At 37.1% G+C, this 22,110-nt stretch overlaps 1 protein-coding gene across 1 annotated transcript in view; it reads left to right on the top strand.

Moving 5' to 3' along the window:
- The window catches only part of LOC130213711 (exostosin-1), a 638,782-nt gene that overhangs the window by 577,523 nt on the left and 39,149 nt on the right, over window positions 1-22,110 (top strand). The window contains exon 9 of the mRNA XM_056445469.1: window positions 13,770-13,859. Within this exon, the coding sequence (XP_056301444.1) occupies window positions 13,770-13,859 (90 nt within the window). The remainder of the gene's footprint in view (window positions 1-13,769; window positions 13,860-22,110) is intronic.

Below are 22,110 nucleotides of genomic sequence, written 5' to 3'. Positions count from 1 at the left end.
CTTAACAGAAATAATGTACTGTATAGAATATAAAGTCATGCTGCTGTGGAAAAAGAATGAATATTGTGTATGACTCCCATGAGCTGGAGGACTGCATCCGTACATCTCTGCAATATATCTCTACAACATATTAATGAAGTCATCTGGAATGGCAAAGAAAGTGTTCTTGCAGGACTCCCAGAGTTCATCAAAATTCATTGGATTCATCTTCAATGCCTCTTCCTTCATCTTACGCCAGACATGCTCAATAATGTTCATGTCTGGTGACTGGGCTGACCAATCCTGAAGCACATTCACTTTGTTTGCTTTCAGGAACTTTGATGTGGAGGCTTTTGATGTGGAAGTTGTGAGAAGAAGCACTATCCTGCTGAAAAAAATTGCCCTCTGCTGTGGTTTGAAATGTAATGGGCAGCACAAATGTCTTGCTATGTCAGGCTGTTGATGTTGCCATCCGCTCTGCAGATCTCTCGAACGCCCCTGTACTGAATGTAAACCCAATCCATGATTTCCATGAAACCATGAACTATTATTTTGCAAATACGTTTTATGCTTGCTTGAGGTGCTATTGGACTTCTGAATAATGGGATGGGAATGCATTTTCTTTGGGTAGGGGTGTCCCAATTATCTTTAGCTTGAAGGGGTAGGGTTAAGGGGAAGGGCTAGATAGCCCTTTAAAAGGAGATTTTTCAGGACCACACTCGAAACCAAGGGGTAAGAAAATGTCCCAGAATACAACAGCAGAATGGCTGCACACAGAAGTAAGGAGATGCACAAATTAGTATTCCTTGTTATTATGAATTTTTATAACAAACATTCGCAACCGCATTCGTGTTTTACCGTCATGCTTAAAAAAAATAAACGCTAAAATAAAAATTGCTAAATTTCGCTATCTACTGCTATCACACTACATACTTTCACATCTGACACTGGAATACCCTGTCAGAAAAGTGTAGTGGCTGGGAATGAGCTTTTTACAGTGTCTGGCATAATGTTAATGTTGTTTTCATGTGTTTACATAGATGAATATGGCCACGGTGTAAATGCACAGTTATGAGCTTATTGCCACATTATATCATTATATGATAACATGATATCATTGCCTTCGGTGATTTCCTGAGGATAAATACCAAAAAAGAATTGGAATAACTACAGCAGTCGCGAACGTCGATGTTATATGAAGCAAGAACTTGCGAAGACACATGATGACGTGTGCAGGTGTTGTAGTGCGGCCATTTCTTAGGGGTGAATTTTGAAGCCCTTCCCTTTCACACTGTTTCAAGGGCCAAGGGGAAGGGGTACAAAAATTGAGTAGGGATTATGCCTAACTCTCATGATGAAACAGTGGTGAAGAAGTTGTCAGCGAGTGGAGTTGCTACTGTATATGAAAGAATTTAGCTATATATAGAATGAATAGTTTGTGGATAAATTTGGAAGGACACTTGTGAAAAATGTTTGCTTTTAGTACAGTACAGTTGTTTAAATGAGTAAATTAGGCTCTATGGAATATTTGATTCATATTTGTCCCTCACATCATTCCAATGCTATTCTCAAAAAACCACTAAAACTACTAACATGCTCACACAGGTACTTTAAATACATTCACATCCATATACAGTCAGTATAGTATAAGCCCTTCTGAATTATTAGCCCCCCTCCTCCAATCATTGTCAACCCCAAATCAGAAAAAGTTGGAACAGTACGGAAAACGCAAATAAAAGAAGAAAGTAGTCATTTCCAAATTTACTTTGACTTGTATTTCATTGCAGACAATATGAACACTAAATATTTCATGTTTTGTCTGGTCAACTTCATTTCATTTGTACATACACATTCTCTCCTGTCATTCAGACCTGCAGCATTTCAAAGAAAGTTGTGGCAGGAGCAATTCAGGGCTAGTAATGAGGTAAATTGGTTAAATAACGATGTGATTTGAAACAGTTGATGTCAACAGGTGATTGAAATTATGATCTTGTACAAAAGCAGCATCCAAGACAGGTCTAGTCCTTTAGGAGCAAAAATGGGCTGAGGATCCCCAGTTTGCCAACAAATACGCGAAAAAGTTATAGAAATGTTTAAAAAACAATGTTGGAAAGATTGGAAGACATTTGGATATTTCACCTTCAACAGTGCATAACATAATTAGAAGGTTCAAGGTATTTCAGGGCATAAAGGATAAGGTTGCAAGCCTAAGCTGAACAATCGTGATCTTCGATCCCTTGGGCAGCACTGCATCAAGAATCATCATTCATCTATAAGTGATATCATCACATGGGCTCAGGACTACTTTGGCAAACTTTGTCAAGCACCCCAATACGTAGTTACATCCACAAGTGTCAGTTAAAACTGTACTGTGCCAAAAGAAAGCCCTATGTTAAAAGTGTCCACAAGCACCGTCGACTTTTCTGGGCTCTGAAGCATCGGGATGGATCATCACACAGTGGAAATGTGTACTGTGGCCAGATGAATTAGTATTTCAGGTATTTTTTGGGGAGAAATGGAAACCATGTGCCAAAAAAGAAAAGGATCATGCAGACCATTACCAGCAACAATTCCAAAAGCCAGGGTCTGTCATAGTATGGGATTGTGTCAGTAGACTTGGCAAAAGATAACTTGCACGTCTGTGATGGCACCAATAATGCTAAAAAGTACATAGAGATTTCTGAGGACAATGTGCTGCCTCTTTTCCAGGGACGATCATGCATGTTTTAACAAGACAATGCAAAACCGCAAAACAGTTAAATAAAGCATATCTTGAGGGAAAAGGAGTGATATCAGAGAATGGAGCTATGTGTCAACAAAGACAGCTAGCCTCCTAGATAACTACATAGTTTGTTCCAGAACCCCTACATAGAGAAGACTCTGAATGATAAACGCAGTGATATGTTTATTTTGCATGCTGCAGTCACAGCATCTTTGACATGCAATGTATATTTTTTTATACATATAAGAAAGAGGAAACAGATACTTGACTGGCCTGTCTGCAGTCCCAACCTGTCTCTAATAGAGAATCTGTATCGCATTTTGAATTGCAAAATGCGACAACGAAGATCCCGTACTGTTGCCCAACTTAAGACTTGTTTTTCAGGAGGAATGGGACAAAATTACACCTGAAACACTTCATCACTTGGTGTCTTCAGTCCCTAAACGTCTTTTTCACGAGTTCACACTTGCAATCATTTCAGAATAAGGCGTATTTGGCGTGCTGTCCGGGGAGAGGGCTCTGAGCTCGGGGAGACACCCCAACTCGAGTTATTCCCCTTATAACAGAGACAGAAACAGAGAGGAATTGGGATTCGAGCTAAGTATCTAGCCCGGCACCAGAATGCTCCCCCCGGGAATTTAATGCTTAAGAGGTGAGGTGTCGGGGTGGTGGAGGGATGCTAAAGTCGATGAGGTAAGACAGCTTTGGTATATATATGGGTTTGGTCAAGAACTGATTGGATAATTCAATTCACCTTTATTTGTATAGCGCTTATACAATGTAGATTGTGTCAAAGCAGCTTCACATAAAAGGTCACAGTAAATAGGAACAGTGTAAATAATGGATTATTCCAATAATGGAATAATTGTCAAAGATGTATTTGATACTGAAACTTCTCCTCCCAAAATTTGTTTACAAAACATCACTAAGTGTTGTGAAAAGGAATGGCAACATTAAAAAGTGACAAATACTTTACTGTTTTGTTTCTGCTCCAACGTTTTTTGAAATGTGTTGCAAGAACCAAAATTGAAATATATCTTTATTTAAGAAAAAAACTATAAAATCATGAGGAAGACATTAAATATTGTTTGTTGCATAGTCCATATTGAAGTCAAAGTAAATCTAGAAATCACTACTTTCTTTTTTTTATTTGCGTTTTTCACACTGTCCCAACTTTTCCTGTTTTGGGGTTGTATAACAATGTTTTGTTCTGTAGACAATGTAAAAATATAAATGCAATATATTGCTTAAGGGGGCTAATAATACTGAACTAGCTGAAAGCCACTTATCCGAAATAAAACAAATAAGACTTTCTCCAGAAGAAAAAAAATGTTATAGGAAATACTGTGAAAAATGAGTTGCTCTGTTAAACATTATTTAAGAAATATATGAAAAAGAAAAAAAAACTACAATAGGGCTAATCATTTTGACTTCAACTGTACATCCATGTTCATGCTTAAATGCTTGTCTATCATGATGCTGTTTTTGACTGTTTGCCATCATCTTGTGCCCTTCAGAACTATACAACAGCCCTCTGGCTTTATTCTGCAATAACAAGGATAAACTTTATCCCTTACTTAAAGGTCTTCATTAATGACAGATTTATCAGTCAATTTTTTTTCTGTTCCCTGTTTAACTCTAAATCTATATAATCATCCCTCTGGTGTTTTTGAGCTTGTTAATGTTAATGGGAATACACTCCCGCACCAGGGGTACTTGCAGAGTTATTTTGATTTTTTTTAAACTCACAAGTGCAGTTTTATTAATTATTCAGAGGTAGTAATGAAGAGTCAATACTGTAATTAAGTTTGAAACCCCTGGGTAGCCTTCATTTACTGTAATGAATTAAAACAGCGTCATCCTAATTGTGCAGCGAATCAATTGTGGGAAAGAGTGATTTTTAAGCCCCCTCTAAATGATATCAGAAATGCTTGTTTCTAACGTGCTCTTTTAATTAAAGGAAGTTGAACTCCGTCAGTTCTTTTGCAGAATCATGACTCAGACTAAGGGGCTGTTTGAGTTATACTGTCTTCAATCAAAAACGTACAACTTTTTATGACTTTTGATCATTCATTTACATGACAATGGAGTACTGCAGGCTTTCAAAAACCTTTTGAAAATGGTACCATTATCAGTTTTACCACCAGAGACCCTGTTCATCCCAATACCAACCTTTCCCTGGAGTTCATTTTACATTAGCACCATATTAGCACTAATTAATGTACCACCTGTTCACTTTTTTGGTCCGGTTCTCAAAGGAGGACCTGGAGATGCTGCTCGGTCCTTACACTGTTCATGGCATGACCATTCTGTCATATCCATTTAAAAATGGCCATTGTAATTTCATTAACATTTGTTCTATCTTTGAAATCTAAACAGGAACATGTATTTTAAATATGTGATTTACCTGTATTGGTTTTCTTAAATGTCTATATGCTGGACCATGGGATCTGAGTGACGTACAGTTAAAGTCAGAATTATTAGCCCCCCTTCTGGAGAAAATCTCATTTGTTTTATTTCAGCTAGAATGAAAGCAGTTATTAATTTTTTTACAACCATTTTAAGGTCAACATGATAAGCCCCTTTAAGCTATATATTTGCTCTATATATGTATATGCTTTGACCAGATCATTTGAATGCCTTAAGACTAAATCATTTAAATGAGTGAAATACTTGTTTATATAAATATTATATACCAATACGACTGTTTCACACTCCTAAAGGTAAACATTTGTACTTTTAATGCTTGCACAATTAGATTTTAAGGTCAAGATTATTAGCCCCTTTAAGCAAAATTTTTTCCATAGTCTACAGAACAAAGCATCGTTATACAATAACTTGCCTAATTACCCTAACCTGCCTAGTTAACCTAATTTACCTAGTTACGCCTTTAAATGTACCTTTAAGCTGTATAGAAGTGTTTTGAAAAAATATATAGTCAAATATTATTTACTGTCATCATGGCAAAGATAAAAGAAATCAGTTATTAGAAATGAGTTATTAAAACTATTATGTTTAGAAATGTGTTGAAAAAATCTTCTATCCCTTAAACAAAAATTGGAGAAAAAAGTAAACAGGGAGGCTAATAATTCTGACTTCAACTGTATGTGTCTATGTATCATAATTTGTAATGTAAAAATTCATTTGAAAGAGAAGAGAGGCATTTTCTGCTAAAGTTGAGCAAAAATTTGAAAATAAACATTCTCTCTGCTTGTCAATTATGTGTGTCAAAAAGCGAGTTTAAAATTAAATACACTGTTTGGCCAAATAATTGAAGTTTATTACTAAACTAAGTTTGAGAGGATCACATGCTTATGATTGCTTGCGGCTGGTCCGGCATTATCCAATTTATGATTTACCAATCAGACAATTCCTAAGCCACTATAAATACCCTAAGTTCCATATAACAGCCATCTTCGTTTTGTAGAATCCCCCCTTCCACCCCTACTCCTCCTATTTTCCTATAGGTGGGTGGCACGGTGACCCAGTGGTTAGCACTGTTGTCTCACAGCAAGAACGTCACTGGTTCTAGTCCTTACCAAGCCAACCAATGTTTCTGTGCGGAGTTTAAATGTTCTCCCCATGCTCACATAGGTTTCCAATGATTCCCTGGTTTCCTCCCACCATGCAAAAACATGTTAATTGACTAATCCAGATCGGCACCATAGACATGCTCCTAGTAAGTAGTTATCTCTTAAGAGAAATCGCTGTTTATTAGCTTCTACAGCAGGTGAGTTTCGAGATCTACCTGCTCTCTCCCGGGACAACATGGCAAATAAGCTTTATAATCAATTATCAGCTAAGTGTGAACTCTTGAATACACGATTAATACTGGCTCATTTTTGTGGTTTGGTGCATTGTGTTCACATATGAATTAAACCATAATGGAGTTTGCATACATCTCATTGCAGACCACCCTTTTCAGGTGGAGTCAGGGATCCCAGCAGGCACACAACATCATACGACGTTAATATTAGAATAGACTTAGGTCGTGATGTCAGGTGACCAGAATTCAATGTCTAGCCAGCATCTAAGGACAACGTTATTTTGACATCCAATTACAACGTTGATATTTGGTTGACTTTAGGTTGTGTTGTAATGTGAACAAAATCCAACGTTGAGCCAACATCTTAAACCAACGTCAAATACTGACGTCAATTATTGACATTTATTTTACAATTATTGATGTCAAATACTGACATTTATTCGTCAGGTATGGCAACCAAAATCCATAGATGTCATGGCGGTAACGTCTAGACAACGTCAAGCTATAACATCATTAGATGTTAATATTTGGTTGATTTTAGGTTGGACATTGACATCGACTTGACATTGGGTTCTGATGTCAACCCTTTTTTCATGTTGACGTCTTGTGCTTGCTGGGATGGTTTACAAGTGTGATTAAAGATTTTCTTAGTATGGGGGAGATGAAAAGTTCTCTATTATTTATCATTGGATACTTGTGAAGCTAAGTTGGTCACATGAAGCATGTCTTAGCGAATCACATAGGAGCTTTTGATCTCTTTCCCAGCGTATTGTCATTGTGGGAGCGTTATCCTTAGTCATTATGATTTTTAGGCTAATCATTTCAGGCTTGCCTTCAATAGGTTTTAAATGTGCCTACAACTCTGACTTTATTTCACATTCTTCTTCCAAGCCACAAACATAGCAAACTTGCACGAGCCTATGTACTATGAATCATATCCAAGTGAATTAAGTCAGAGGTACTAACACACTAGCTCAAATACATTAAAACCAATAACTTTATGTACAAAAAGTAGCTAACAGCACACATTTTAACACATTTGTAATAATGCTTATACTATTTATGCAGTGGAATTTCTGAATTTTACAGTAAGTTGGGTAACAAGTTCCAAAATGCCAAAAAAATCTTGTCTACATATTAGTTACACCCCTGAATATAAACTACTTTCACACCTAGTCCCATTGCAAAACTATTGTTTTCCTTGGTTGACATTACTGAGCTTTGTTTCACTGTTTTCTTTTGTTTTATTTTTTATTTTATTTTATTTCTGCTACTTCCCTGAAGTCTGGATTACTGATATTTTTTGCTGCCTGCTTATTTAGTGATTACGTTTTAGCTAACTATTGCTGGTTTAAAAATGTTTCCTAAAACTGAAATCAGTGGTGTTACTTGTAACTTGAATTGAATCAGTATAAGAGATTATGGTAAATTATGCTACAGAAAACACAAATGAAACTATAAAGTCACACACACAAATCTAATCCTAAAACAAGAAACAACTGAGGACAATCAAGATGGAGACATGAAAAAAAAGAAACATTAAATATAAAAAAACATGAACTGAAATGTGATATACAGTTGAAGACAGAACTTGCTACTGCTTGCTTTGCCATTCCAGATGACTTTATTAACAAGTTATTTGAGTCATTGCAGAGATGTGTGGATGCAGTCGTCCAAGCTCATGGAAGTCATATACAATATTCATTCTTTTTCCACTGCACCATGACTTTATATTCTATACTATACATTATTTCTGTTAAGTGACAAGACTTTTGTCTCAGCAAAGTCTGACCTTACTTTTATAAGGAAATATTTAAAAATCAAGGCATGATCACATTTTATTTAGCTAAAATACGCGTCAAGCATTTGCCTTTCATTTCAAGCCACTTCTGATACCAAATGATCAACTAGAAGTCAAGTTATTACTTGTTGTTCCTAAAAATTGAATAGGCAACAAAACTTTTGTCAGGTATATATATATATATATATATATATATATATATATATATATATATATATATATATATATATATATATATAATCCTAAGTGACTCCTAAGTAGCACATAGAAATGTGTGTAAAAAGCTTTAGTAACCTCCCTGCAGGCACAGGACATCAACATGATGTTATATTGACATTGTACCACAACATACCCCAACGTCATGGGAATGTTGGATTTTCTTTGGAAATGAAAATTGGCTTGACGTCAGAACCCAATGTCAGGCCGACATCAATGTCCAACCTAAAATCAACCAAATATCAACGTCTAATCATTTTACACCTTGACATTGTGTGGACGTTACCACTATGATATCTATCAGCCGTTGGATTTTGGTTATTTCCAACACAACCTAAAATCAACCAAATATCTACATCATTTGACGTCATTATTGGACGTCAAAATTATGATGTCCTTAGACGCTGGCTAGAATTTTAGTCACCTGGCGTCATGACCTAAATCGAACCTAATACTGTATGTTGTGTAATGTTGTGTGCCTGCTGGGCTTGCTCGAATGCTCGAAAGAGCCAAGATACATCAGAAAAGCCGACACTGAGCTCTCAATTTCCAAAGAATTATGTTTAAAGGTGCTGTATGTTAGTTTTTGACTCTTCTAAAGCATAAAAATACCATTATATGTTTGCAGATATTTAAGAAACATGCCAAGTGAACATTCTTGTTTATCTGAAAAACAATGCTGAATTTAGATATTCTGCTTTGAAAATGCCCATTACGTGCCAGAACGCTCTCTTTGTTGATGTTCTTTTAACCTGTCCAATGACAGTTATTGTCTAATTATATTTCAGCACTCCGGGTTGCTTTGGTTTCATTCATTCATTCAGAAAGGCTCTGAAAGCTTGCATCCGTGACCGAAATGCAACCTCCGGTGGACAGTAGCAGACTCTGAAATGAGACAGATTCAGTTCCACTTAAAGTTATTAATTAGCAATTAATATAAATATTACAAACGTAAACATTAGGTGAGCAGGTTACACTGTAACCTTGTAACCTATCAACACACTTCATGAAGAGATAAGCAATTTGGCTGTTTGCACCAGACGAAACACAACAGATATAGAGCCATTCAAAAGCCCAGAATAGTGCACACGCTTACGAAATGGTAAGGTTTATAATCTATTTAGTACATATTAACCTTCTTTAACATTATCAAATGTAGATGCTAAATCATGTGTTTAGTTCTAAAGTTCAGTTTCAAGATCTAAAATGAACTATCTGCTGCTGCTTTCAGTAATGTTAAATGACAATAAATGTTATGTAAAATGGCATTCAAACTCACATTGTTAGCATTTAACACTGAAAAAAGCACATGAGGTTTACCTGAGGTGATCATTGTCATAGTTTTCTGTTGTTCAGCTGTGAGAAATAGAAGCCGTTTCTAATATATCAATTCGAGGTGTTGGTTAGAACAAAAACTCCTTTTAATATGGAAAATATTCCTTTTATTTAGAACACGGTTTAAATCACTCACTCCTGTCCTCAATCTGGCAACCTGCACTTCCATTTGTTTTGATCCAGGAGTGCAATACCTAGTTCAACCACTGGGTGTCAAACTTACATACTGCACCTTTAATAAATATCACTTGCATCTTGATCAATATGGTCTTCTTTTGTAGAAGTGCTATTTTAAGACTTGTTGTGAATTGTGAAAAATCATTTACCAAAACTGTTTGGTTTCTGTCAATCTTCAACATACCTTCTGTTCCACAAAGGAAAGTCATAAGGGTTTGAAACAGCATGAAGATGAATGGATAGTATATCTTCTAATGGGATCAGGTAAAGGGAACAGGCAAAATAAACCTGCTGTGGATATTTTTATCTAACATTTTGGTGGGAAGATGTTGGCGCAGTCGTACATTTGCGGACAGAATCTAATATTTGTCAAAACAGTTTGATGCTGTGGGGTGGAATTTCTACAAGTTATTATACCATCATCTCTCTGGTATCCTGTGGCAGTGATAAATGTTTAATCGCAGAGGAAGTGATGGGAAAAACACAGCCTTTCTGCTCTCTATCACTGCTATCAAAGTCACAGTTTTCGCCAATCATGAGTGTCTGACAGTTCTGTGGTCAGTCATACTCTCAATGGTTTGGCAGTTTTAAACAGGTCATTAGCAAAGCTGGGTAAAATCTCTAAAGTCCAAATTCAATACCCAGCATCTCTTTTGCTGTCACAAATAATTGTCAAGCAAGATTTTTGGATTTTAAATTGGTGGATTGAATGCTGTTGATGTCAAAAATGTATTGTACACTGTATAACTGGTTGTGATTTTAACAGTAAAGAACAACTACAAAATACTACTGAGAAAATTTTCATCTTTTGAGTCAAATGTCATTAGAAACACATCTATTGCCACTAATACGCAAAAAAATCATGTTCTCGCGGCTTGCAGACAAGATCAATCTCTTTGTCTTTGAGGACACAATTCATTTTCAGTTCAAATTGAGCAATCCATATTTAAAGTGGTTGATCAGTGACCTCAAATGACATAAAAGTTTCACTACACACTTTTCTTTCTATCACAAGGTGTAAATTACCATATTGTAACTTGGCAGATGTTCAGCTATTGTGACTTAGACTTGATGAGCAGATAAGACGCAGATGTCACAGAGGATGAAGACAATGATTGACAAGGACTTCATTACTAAAACATTGTTATTTCTGAGATATTTCATTAGTTCTATACAATGTATTTTGGAGCACGATATAAAAGACTTCAATTAGATATTTGAGGGGGAAAAAACAGTCGACCTCTAATTAACTGGCAGCCAAAACTTTGTACTGTATGCTGGTGATTCGTTCTAAAGTGACTGAAACCCTCCAACAGAAGGTTGATCTTTCCACAGCATAAGAATTTGGTTGATCCAAATCTGTGCTTTCTAGAGTTGGGGGCAGACTTTACCAATAAGCGAGGTAAGCAGCCGCTTAGGGCCCTGGGGAATCCAATGCCAAGAAGCCTATATTAATCATATAGCTCTTTTATACATTTTCTATCAAACATTGTAAAATCTGTCTATAACTGTTAAGATTTTGACATTATTACTCATTTTCAAAAACGGGGCCCCCATAAAAAGTGGTACGTTCCTTCCATACTGCACATGCACGAGGTATGAGTGCTTAGATCAAAAACACTGCCAGCCAGTGTTGTCAACTTAGCGACTTTTCAGACCAATTTTTTTTTTTTAAAGCAACTAGCGAATGTTTTTAGGTGTTTCTGGAGATTTTTAGAGACTCATGTGTCCATGCTGTACCGTTCCTAATGTTACTCTTCGCAACAAACTGCAGGTGATGCCGTCTGTCTCTCCCCCACCTCAGAGCACTCAAAGGCGGCACAGTGCCACACAGCCATCTCTCACACCTGCAGCATTTAAAGCAGATCATTCCTCTGTATACTGGCAAATATTTTAGCACCACGAGAGTGAGGTATTTCCCTGGAGCAGTCAAACTGATCTGCTTCTCCTGTGTTTTAAATATAATATTTTAGGGAGTCAGTTCTCTTCCAGTGACTCAGCAGCCAAGTGGAAAAGTTTGAAAAACAATACAAACTACAAGACACCATCCCCCAGCACTGTAGACAACGAACGACTTGCAAACGACCTGAATGAGTTTACTGCCAGTTTAAGAAAACCCCCCACACCCACTCTGAACTGCTCTTCATGCCACATTAACACCTCCACCACCCCCCCGCCTCCCCCATACCTGCACTTCAGTTCAGTGAAGATGATGTGCGCCAGGTCTTCCGGAAACAGAAGAGGATAAAAGCACCAGGCCCAGATTTTATAACACCAGCCTGTTTAAAATCCTGTGCTGACCAACTGGCCCCCATCTTCACCCTGATCTTCAACAGATCACTGGAGCTGTGTGAAGTGCCCTCCTGCCTCAAACGCTCCACCATCATCCCTATCCCAAAGAAACCCAAACTTACAGGACTAAATGACTACAAACCGGTGGCGCTAACATCTGTGGTCATGAAGTCTTTTGAAAAACGGGTGCTGGCCCACCTGAAGGATATCGCTGAACCCTCTTTGGACTCTCTTCAGTTTGCATACAGAACAAACAGGTCTATGGATGATGCAGTCAATATGGGACTGCATTATGTTCTGCAACACCTAGACAGACCAGGGACCTATGTGAGGATCTTGTTTGTTGACTTCAGCTTGGCGTTTAACACTGTCATCTCAAAACTTCTCCTGCCCAAATTAACTCAGCTCTCTGTGTACTTATCCAGAGCAAGCTAAAGGGCTGCCAAAATCACTCTGGACCCCTCACACCCAGCACACTGTCTCTTTGAACTTTTACCATCTGGTTGACGCTACAGAGCACTGCGCACCAGAACAGCTCGACACAGAAACAGTTTCTTCCCTCAGGCAATCCATCTTATGAACACTTGATAATAATAATTGTGGAACCAACATCACTACTTGCTATACACTTTTATACACATATACATAATAAATATATTTATTATCTGTTTTTTGTCCTGTCTCTGTAATTCTGTTGCGCTGTAGAAGCTCTGTCACGAAAACAAATTCCTCGTATGTGTGAACATACCTGGCAATAAAGCTCTTTCTGATTCTGATTAAATGGGCTATTTTTTGTTTTCTTGCTGTTGTTTACAGAGATTTTAGTGACACCAGTCTGCTAGCGATCAGAGTAGAAGTAGGTAGAGTGTGCAAAATTTTGGGAAAATTTGGGGGAAAAGTAGAAATACGACAAACAAAGAAACGCAGCTTCCTTTGCGATTCTGCTGTCTGGCCAAAACACCTGTCAGATGGTTAATTAACTGTACATCGGGGTGCCCAAACTCGATCCTGGAGGTCTGGGCTGTTTCTCAATTCCAAGAACGCAGAGAACGGACTTGCATTCTTGTGAAGACCACTCTTGCCAGGTGTCCTCGGAAGAACGAACTCGGGAGACCACGAGAACAAAGACTCTGTGTTGAATTTATCAATGAAAATGGCTTAAAACAAATAAACTTGACATGTCTGCTGTGCCGGTAGCGTGACTGAATGTGAATCCTTATTCTTCTAAAAGCTTAACAGTGCTACAGATTATAACAAAAGTTTATGTTGGAAAGTTTTTATTTTTTTTGTCTTTGTCTGTCAACAATATAAGTTCATTCATTAGATAAGTGGATCAGAACATGTGCAGCAGTTTGTTTTAAGCCATAAGCAACAAACGTATTTATGTTGATAAAATTAACACTGAAATTTAATAAAAATTAACTAATTTCATCAAGAATGTGTGCTGAAAATGATTAACATCACTTTCTGTTCCCCCTCAGACAATGAGTGGACGTTTTTACCCTCATCAAGCAATCAAAACGGATGCAGTTCTCAGTCTGGACGAGGACTCGGTTCTGTCCACCAATGAGGTGAGAGATCACACTTTTATTCATTACTGTATGTGTTATGCTTGGGTATTGTTATGTCTGTTATTTAGTGTCCCAATGCAGTAACACTTTACTTGAAGAGACTGTTAATAAGACTGTCATGAAACCTTTATATATAATCAAAACACTATCATAAAAATGAATAAAGTGTAATTAAGTGTCATTCGCTCAGTTATGTCATTTTTAATGCAAAAGTGACATTAGCCATGTTTCCATTCACCTATTTTTATGCACATTTTGGATATGTGCATTAAAAAAAAAACAGTTGGTGGAAATGCCAAGAAGCGCATACATTTTGAAAATGTGCATGAAAAACATATGTGCATAACTGAGTAGGATAAACTTTTTATTCGATAAGAAAAGATGTGCATAAACTACGATGGAAACACTTTTACCAAACAAATTCTAGTATGCGCATTAAAAAGGGTCATTGATTTTTTTATAAGCGATCATGTGATGATAAAAATGTGTGCGAATGGACAAACCAGCAGGCTGAGCACATTGTGAAACATCTGAAATGTTGTTTTGGTAACAACATTTTAACTGTTTCAGTATTAGTGTTATTATATTATTAATGACCTCCAGAAGAGCGTTAAGAGCGCCTGCAGTCTGCGTCTCATGGCTTCAAACGCATTCATTGCATGTCAACATTGTCTTCTGAGGAACAAGTCATTTATTACATAAAGAAAAGATTTAAGCAGCTTCTCCTACCGCAGCTAATTGTTTACTGTTGATATTTGGAATCAGTTAACCAGGAAGTGATGATTTTGATCTCTTTGACTACTAACGCTGCATTATTTGCACGTCTTTTATGCGATATTCCAGTTTCTTGCAGAAATTTTATTGGCATTTTTGGATGGAAACATCCAGCTTTTGTTTGAGATGTCTTTTTTATGACAACTTGACCATTAACAAGACAGCATAACTTGTTATATATCTGTCATAAACGTGACTGTCATGAGGCCATTATAATTGGATTTTATGAATTTTATAACAGCATTATTCATATATATTCACCTCAAATAGAGTGGTATTAATGAAAATATTATCTATTATTATTTAAAATGTTATTAAATGTCATTAAATGTTAATGAGGCTGTAATGAAATTATTTGATAGAGTATTGAAACATTTTAATGACAAATTGTGTTTGTTCCATTGAAAATAGTGATCAGGAAAATATTAATCTCACAATAATAATGGCCTTACAACAATCTGGTTTATGACAGGTTTATGACAAGTTATGTTGTCTTGGTAATTTCAAGTTGTCATGACAATGACAAAGACAAGTAATGGTGTATTACTTTATGTCAAGTTGTCATAAGAAAGACATCTCAATGTCATACCTTCATTTAAAATGACATAACAGCTAATGACACTTAATGATCATTGTTATAAGCTTGAATTAAATCTCCACATTCATGAAATATGCCATGTCATGATTATAAAAGTGTCATGACAGTGTTATAAACACCCCTTTAATTAAAGTGTTAACTCCGATCTTTTTTCAAAACTCATTAAATATTGAAATCCATTATTAATTTATCATTACAAATCGAACTTAATAAATTTCAATGCACTGTAATTTAGAGTTTAGCATATAGAGAAGGTAATGTTCATAGTTCAGGTCAGGTCTTTTTCTCTCTCACATATAAACATTCAGTCTCTCGCTTTCCTTCTTTTGTCCTGTCCTTTTTTATCTCATTATATTGTCTTTTTGCTGTTGTTGTTGTTGTGCGGTGGTATTTGTGATGCTGCCTGTATTGTCCGTTGCTGGCTTATTTTGTGTTTGTACTGCATTTTGTTAATGTCAGTTCTCTGTCTTCATTTTCCCTGAGAGAAGAGATGATATTTGCACACTGCAGCATCAGCAGCCTGCTGGGCTCGCTTTTAATTGCTCTCAGCTGTATAATCTAATCAGACAATGATATGTGCAAGACAAAGAGAAAGATATAGATTTAGAAAAAGAGACTCTGAAATAAAAAAAACATGTAAACTGGTTTCTGTATCCTAAATCTAGTGAGTAACTGGCCCAAGTAATTCTTAATAAATGCTTCATTTTTTATTTGGTTTTATTTCAGGTTTCTCCTATAAAAGCTGATTATATAATTTATGTAGTGTATATGTATCAAAATTGATTGATTGCACTAAAAATACAACAAAATCCCTATATCATTATTTAACGCAAAACCTTAAAACATTTTTTCCAGTGGAACAGGATCTTGAAAGTTTATTTCTATAAAAATATCATATATATACAAGAAAAGATATCCCACTTGTTAAGGGTCCAAAAGTAATTGGGCAAAATAATAATCATAAATCAAACTTTCCCTTTTAATACTTGGTTGCAAATTCTTTGCAGTCAATTACAGCCTGAAGTCTGAAACACATAGACATCACCAGACGCTGGGTTTCATTTCTGGTGATGCCCTGCCAAGCCTCTACTGCATTTGTCTACAGTTTCTGCTTGTTCTTGGGGTATTTTCCCTTCAGTTTTGTCTTCAGCAAGTGAAATGCAAGCTCAATCTGACTCAGGTCAGGTGATTGACTTGACCATTGCATAACATTCCACTTCTTTCCCTCCAAAAACTCTTTGTTTGCTTTTGCAGTATGCTTTAGTATGCTTTTGGCTGTTAAGTATTCATTCTCCATCTGCACTGTGAAGCACCGTCCAATGAGTTCTGAAGCATTTGTCTCAATATGAGCAGATTACATTGCCTAAAATACTTCAGAACTCATCCTGCTGCTTTTGTCAGCAGTCACATCATCAATAAATACAAGAGAACCAGTTCCATTGACAGCCATACATGCCCACGTTATGTCGCTACTACCACAATGCTTCACTGCTTAGGATCATGAGCACTTCTTTTCCTTCTCCATGCTCTTCTCTTCCCATCTCTCTGGTACAAGTTGATCTTGGTCTCATCTGTCCATAGGATGTTGTTCGAGCACTGCGAAGGCTTTTTTAAGAAGGCTTTTTCTCAAATCTGGCCCTCCTGTTTTTGAGGCTCACCAATGGTTTACATCTTGTGAATACCCTCTGTATTCACTCTGGTGTATTCTTCTCTTGATTGTTGACTCTGACACACATTTACCTTCCTCCTGGAGAGTGTTCTTGATCTGACCAACTGTCTTCAAGTCGTCCACTACAGTTGTTTCTGTGGTCTTCAGGGTCTTTTTGTGTTGCTGAGCTCACTGGTGCGTTGTTTCTTTTTAAGAATGTTCCAGACAGTTGTTTTGGCCATGCCTAATGTTTTTGCTATCTCTTTGATGGGTTTGTTTTGTTTTTTCAGTTTAATGATGGCTTACTTGACTCATAGTGACAGCTTTTTGGATCTTACCTTGAGAGTTGACAGTAGCAGATTCCAAATGCAAATAGCACACTTGAAATTAACTCTGGACCTTGTATCTGCTCAATGTTATTGGGAAAATGAGGGAATGAAACACACTTGGCCATGGAACAGCTGAGAAGCCAATTGTCCAATTCTATATATGTATATATATATATATATATATATATATATATATATATATATATATATATATATATATATATATATATAATTGTTATTTTTATACCTCTGTTGCTTTAAATGAGAATCCTTTACCGATAGCAGGATTGCTTTTTTATCAATTGAAACTTCATAATTTACTCAATTCACTTCACATAAAGCCAATGTATGGCTTCACAGGACTTGAAATGCAACACAATTTGTTTGTACCACTTTTATATGGTTGTTATGCAATAAAAACTCTTGACTGCATGGTTTTGGGGTAGGTGCTAATTCCTATAAAAGAATGCATTTTAATGAAATTATTCGTATTTTACAAATACAGTCGAACCGTTTATTGAGATGCATAATACTAATGACCAGAAGCATTGGTAGTGTGAATATGTTGATTACATTTCTATTTAGGGAATATTGAGACATACAGCGGGGAAATTAAGTATTGAACACGTCATGTTTTTTTTTTCCTGGGAATAATATTTCCAAAGGAGCCGTTAACATGGAATTGAACCAGATTTTGGTAAAATCCAAACAGTACAAACATAAAAATATAATAAATCAAATAAAATCTGAAAAATGAGTTGTGAATAATAATGAAATGACAACGATAAAGTACTGAACTATCGTAATGTATTTAATACTTTATATAAAAGGCTTTTTTGGTAATGGCGAGGTGCGAGGTGCGAGTTTTTCAACGAGACTTCAACAGAGTGTAAAAATCTTGATGGTTCTGTTGGTTTCATCTATCAAACCTGAGCTTTATTTTGTATTTTCTATTGGATTCAAGTCAGGTGATTGACTGGGCCATTCTACTACTTTTTTTTTCTCTGAAAGCATTTGAGAGTGTCCTTGGCTGTGTTTTGGATCATTGTCTTGCTGAAATGTCCACCCTGGTTTCCTCTTCATAATCTGGTAATGTAGATGTTGGACTGAAGCAGCTGATATTAATTTACCATGACGAAGGGCAGAGGGATTTGAGTCTTTCTACACCTCCCTTTATTTATGTGTTCAATACTTTTTCTCTGTGTAATTTCATTTTAGTATGCATAACTTAATTTGTAAACTAATTAGATTTGTTTTCTTTACATATATGGTTTTCTTTGGTTGCTATCAACATCCGTTGAAAATTTCAAGTCAACAGCACCTTTAGAAATAGTATGTTTTCTGAGAAAAATGGTGACATGTACAATTCTTATTTTCCACGCTGTATAATAGGTAAAATTTTGAATAATGTCCTTGTTCCTGTTGAACATCGATTGGGAAATATTTAAAAAAATAATTACAATTTCACATGAGGGCTGATAATGTTGTTTTCCACTGTATTTAGAAGTATTTGCACTGAAATACATTATATTGCTCTAATGTGGTGTGGTTTAGGGAAATACCCTTTTAAAGTTTTAGATGCATGCTGTAGTTTAGTGTTTCATAGGCCTGAATGAGAATCCTGTCTTCCAGCAAATTGGCTGAATCTGGAGTAATTATTGTTTAAACGATTATAAATGTGTAGTTAACAACTATCATTGCTGGAGCTGCGATATGCAAATCTGTGTGGCTGTGGTGCCAGTTCAGAAAACATGTCTGCACCATCTGGCATCGATGTTTCAGGCAGTGTAAAGAAGTGTGGGATTTATTTATTCTCAGAACAGACAGGCCAATGTGACTATTATGGTGTTGCGCATCTAGGTTTGATTATGGCAAAGATGATTGAAGGGGCAGGAAGGATTTGTTGGCAGCGCAAAGATAATTCTCTCTTTGCATTTTTGCAGGGTTTGAGGGTGTTGTCTGGTTAAAAACAAAAGAAACACATTTTTGGCCAGAGTTCCTGGCAAAGTATGTAGGAATATGAAGCTCGTTTGTGAATTCCTAGGCAGGGGTTTGTGGAAATTAATCTTGCTATGGAATGTGCTGTTAATGTACTGAGATTGGACTCTAAATATTTTGTTGATCCTCTCTGATGCTATAGTTTTAGTTTTTGTTTGTTTGTTTTTTGCATGAATCTGCAAAATGGTGGAATTATAAAATGAATAGTTGTAGTTCTTGTCTAAATTATGAATTACAAACAAAATAATTAAAATCATATTAATTTACACGGGCAACACAGTGGTGCAGTAGGTAGTGCTGTCGCCTCACAGCAAGAAGGTCGTGTTTCCAGCCTCGGCTGGGTCAGTTGGCGTTTCTGTGTGGAGTTTGCATGTTCTCCCCGCGTTCACGTGGGTTTCCTCCAGGTGCTCCGGTTTCCCCCGGAGTCCAAAGACATGCGTTACAGGTGAATTGGGTAGGCTAAATTATATATATAATATAATATAAAATTATATTATAATAAAGTCCGTAGTATATGTGTGTGAATGAGTGTGAATGGATGTTTCCCAGAGATGGGTAGCAGCTGGAAGGGCATCCGCTGCGTAAAACATATGCTGGATAAGTTGGCGGATCATTTAGCTGTGGTGACCCCAGATTAATAAAGGGACTAAGCCGAAAAGAGAATGAATAAATTAATTAATTTATACTCACCGACTACTTTATTAGGTACACCTGTCCAACTGCTTGTTAATACAAATCACCCAATCACATGGCAGCAACTTACATGAGTGCATTTACGCATGTAGACATGGTCAAGACGATCTGCTGCAGTTCAAACCGAGCACCACTAAAAGTGATTTAAGTGACTTTAAATGTGGCATGGTTGTTGGTGCCAGACCGGCTGGTCTGAGTATTTCAAAAACTGCTGATCTACTGGGATTTTACTGCACAACCAGAGATGAAAAAGAGAAAATATGCAGTGAGTGGCAGTTCTGTGGACGCAAATTCCTTGCTGATGCCAGAGGTCAGAGGAGAATTGCCCGACTGGTTTGAGCTCATAGAAAGGCAACAGTAACTCAAATAACCACTCGTTACAACCAAGGTATGCAGAAGAGCAACTCTAAATGCACAACACGTCCAACCTTGAAGCAGATGGGCTACAGCAGCAGAAGACTACACCGGGTGCCACTCCTGTCAGCTAAGAACAGGAAACTGCAGTAAGGCTAAGTAGATCTGCGTGTCATCAGCATAGCTGTGGTAAGAAAATTTGGTTCTTTCTCATTATTTGGCTCAGAGGGAGCATATAAAGGTTGAACAGGAGAGGTGCCAGAATTAAGCCTTGTGGAACTCCACATGTCATGGGTGTCCACCTCGACCTATGGTCACCTATACTGACATAGTAACCGCTCTCTTCAAGGTAAGATCTGAACCATTTGAGGACTGTCCCAGACAGCCCAACCCAGTTTTCCAGCCTATCCAGAAGTATGCTGTGATCGACAGTGTCAAATGCAGCACTAAGATCGAGCAGTACCAGCACTGTTAGTTTACCTAAATCTGCGTTAAGGCGTATATCATTGATTATCTTTATAAGAGCGCTCTCTGTACTGTGATGTGCTCTTAAACCAGATTGAAAATTGTCTAAACATCCCTTGAACCTTGATGAATCTATGCCACGAAGCATTAAGGCATTAAGGCAGCATTAAGAAAGCAAAAGGGGGTGCAACCCGATACTAGTAAGGTGTACCTAATAAAGTGGCTGGTTAGTGTAAATACTATAGTGCTTTTGAACCATAGAAAATTACTGTTATACAACAATATAAACACATTACCCAAAACTGTGATTTTTCTATACACTCTCAAAAACATAAGTACAAAAACTGTCATTCAATTCAATTCAGTTCACCTTTATTTGTATAGCGCTTTTACAATGTAGATTGTGTCAAAGCAGCTTCACATAAAAGGTCATAGTAAATTGGAACAGTGTAGATCAGTTTTCAGTGTTTAGGTTCAGTACTGAGAGTCCAAACACTGAAGAGCAAATCCAACAATGTGCAGCTCTACAGATCCCGAACCATGTAAGCCAGTGGCGACAGCGGAGAGGGAAAAAAACTTCACTGATTGGCGAAAGTTAAGAAAAAAACCTTGAGAGAAACCAGACTCAGTTGAGCACGACCATTTTAATTTCTACGCTGGCCAAACGTCTTGTGCAGAGCTGCAGTCTCAGCGGCGGAGGCTGGAAGCTGGCCTAAGCGAAGACTCTGTCCCTGGAGCGTCACAGGAATGAGTCTCATGTTCTCCACTCCTCCATGACAACCACAGTAGCTGCTCAGGATACGGCCTGGTCCAGGATATGGAAACCTTGGGATCATCTCGTCGTTTGTCTTGGATCGAATCAGTGACTCTGCATAGTCTGAGGGCCTCGGGAATAGTATACTCAGGTGGAAATAGAGAATAAAGAGAATAATTAGCAAAGCTGCTGTTCATAGTGTATATAAACAAGATGCAGAAACCTGTGTGGAAACCCGTTAAGTGATGCACTGAGTGTATGCCTTATGGCTCGTTTCCACTGACCGGTATGGTACGGTTTGGTTCGGTTTGGTACGGGTCACCTTTATCAGGCTTGCGTTTCCACTAACAAGGATACCCTTTTGGTGGGCGTGGTGTATGACAGACAGTTTCAGTCGACGTCATTCTAGCTCGAGGAAATGTCTACAGTAAAGCTGTACGGGTCACTTACATATCATATGAGAAGCTCTTCTCACAAAACAGATGCTTCATACACATAAATGCTTGTGTATAAATGTTTATTAGTAATTTTTCAATGAACATGAGTTGATTGTAACTGCAGATCAATGACAGTGTGAAACAGCCTACTGTAACGTCTGTAATTATATAAAATAACTAAATAAATGAACATATATAGAC

This window comes from Danio aesculapii, chromosome 20, assembly GCF_903798145.1.
Source record: "Danio aesculapii chromosome 20, fDanAes4.1, whole genome shotgun sequence".
NCBI classification, from domain to species: domain Eukaryota; kingdom Metazoa; phylum Chordata; class Actinopteri; order Cypriniformes; family Danionidae; genus Danio; species Danio aesculapii.
Note: the sequence above shows the minus strand (reverse complement) of the source record. Positions and strands in the feature narration are given on the sequence as shown.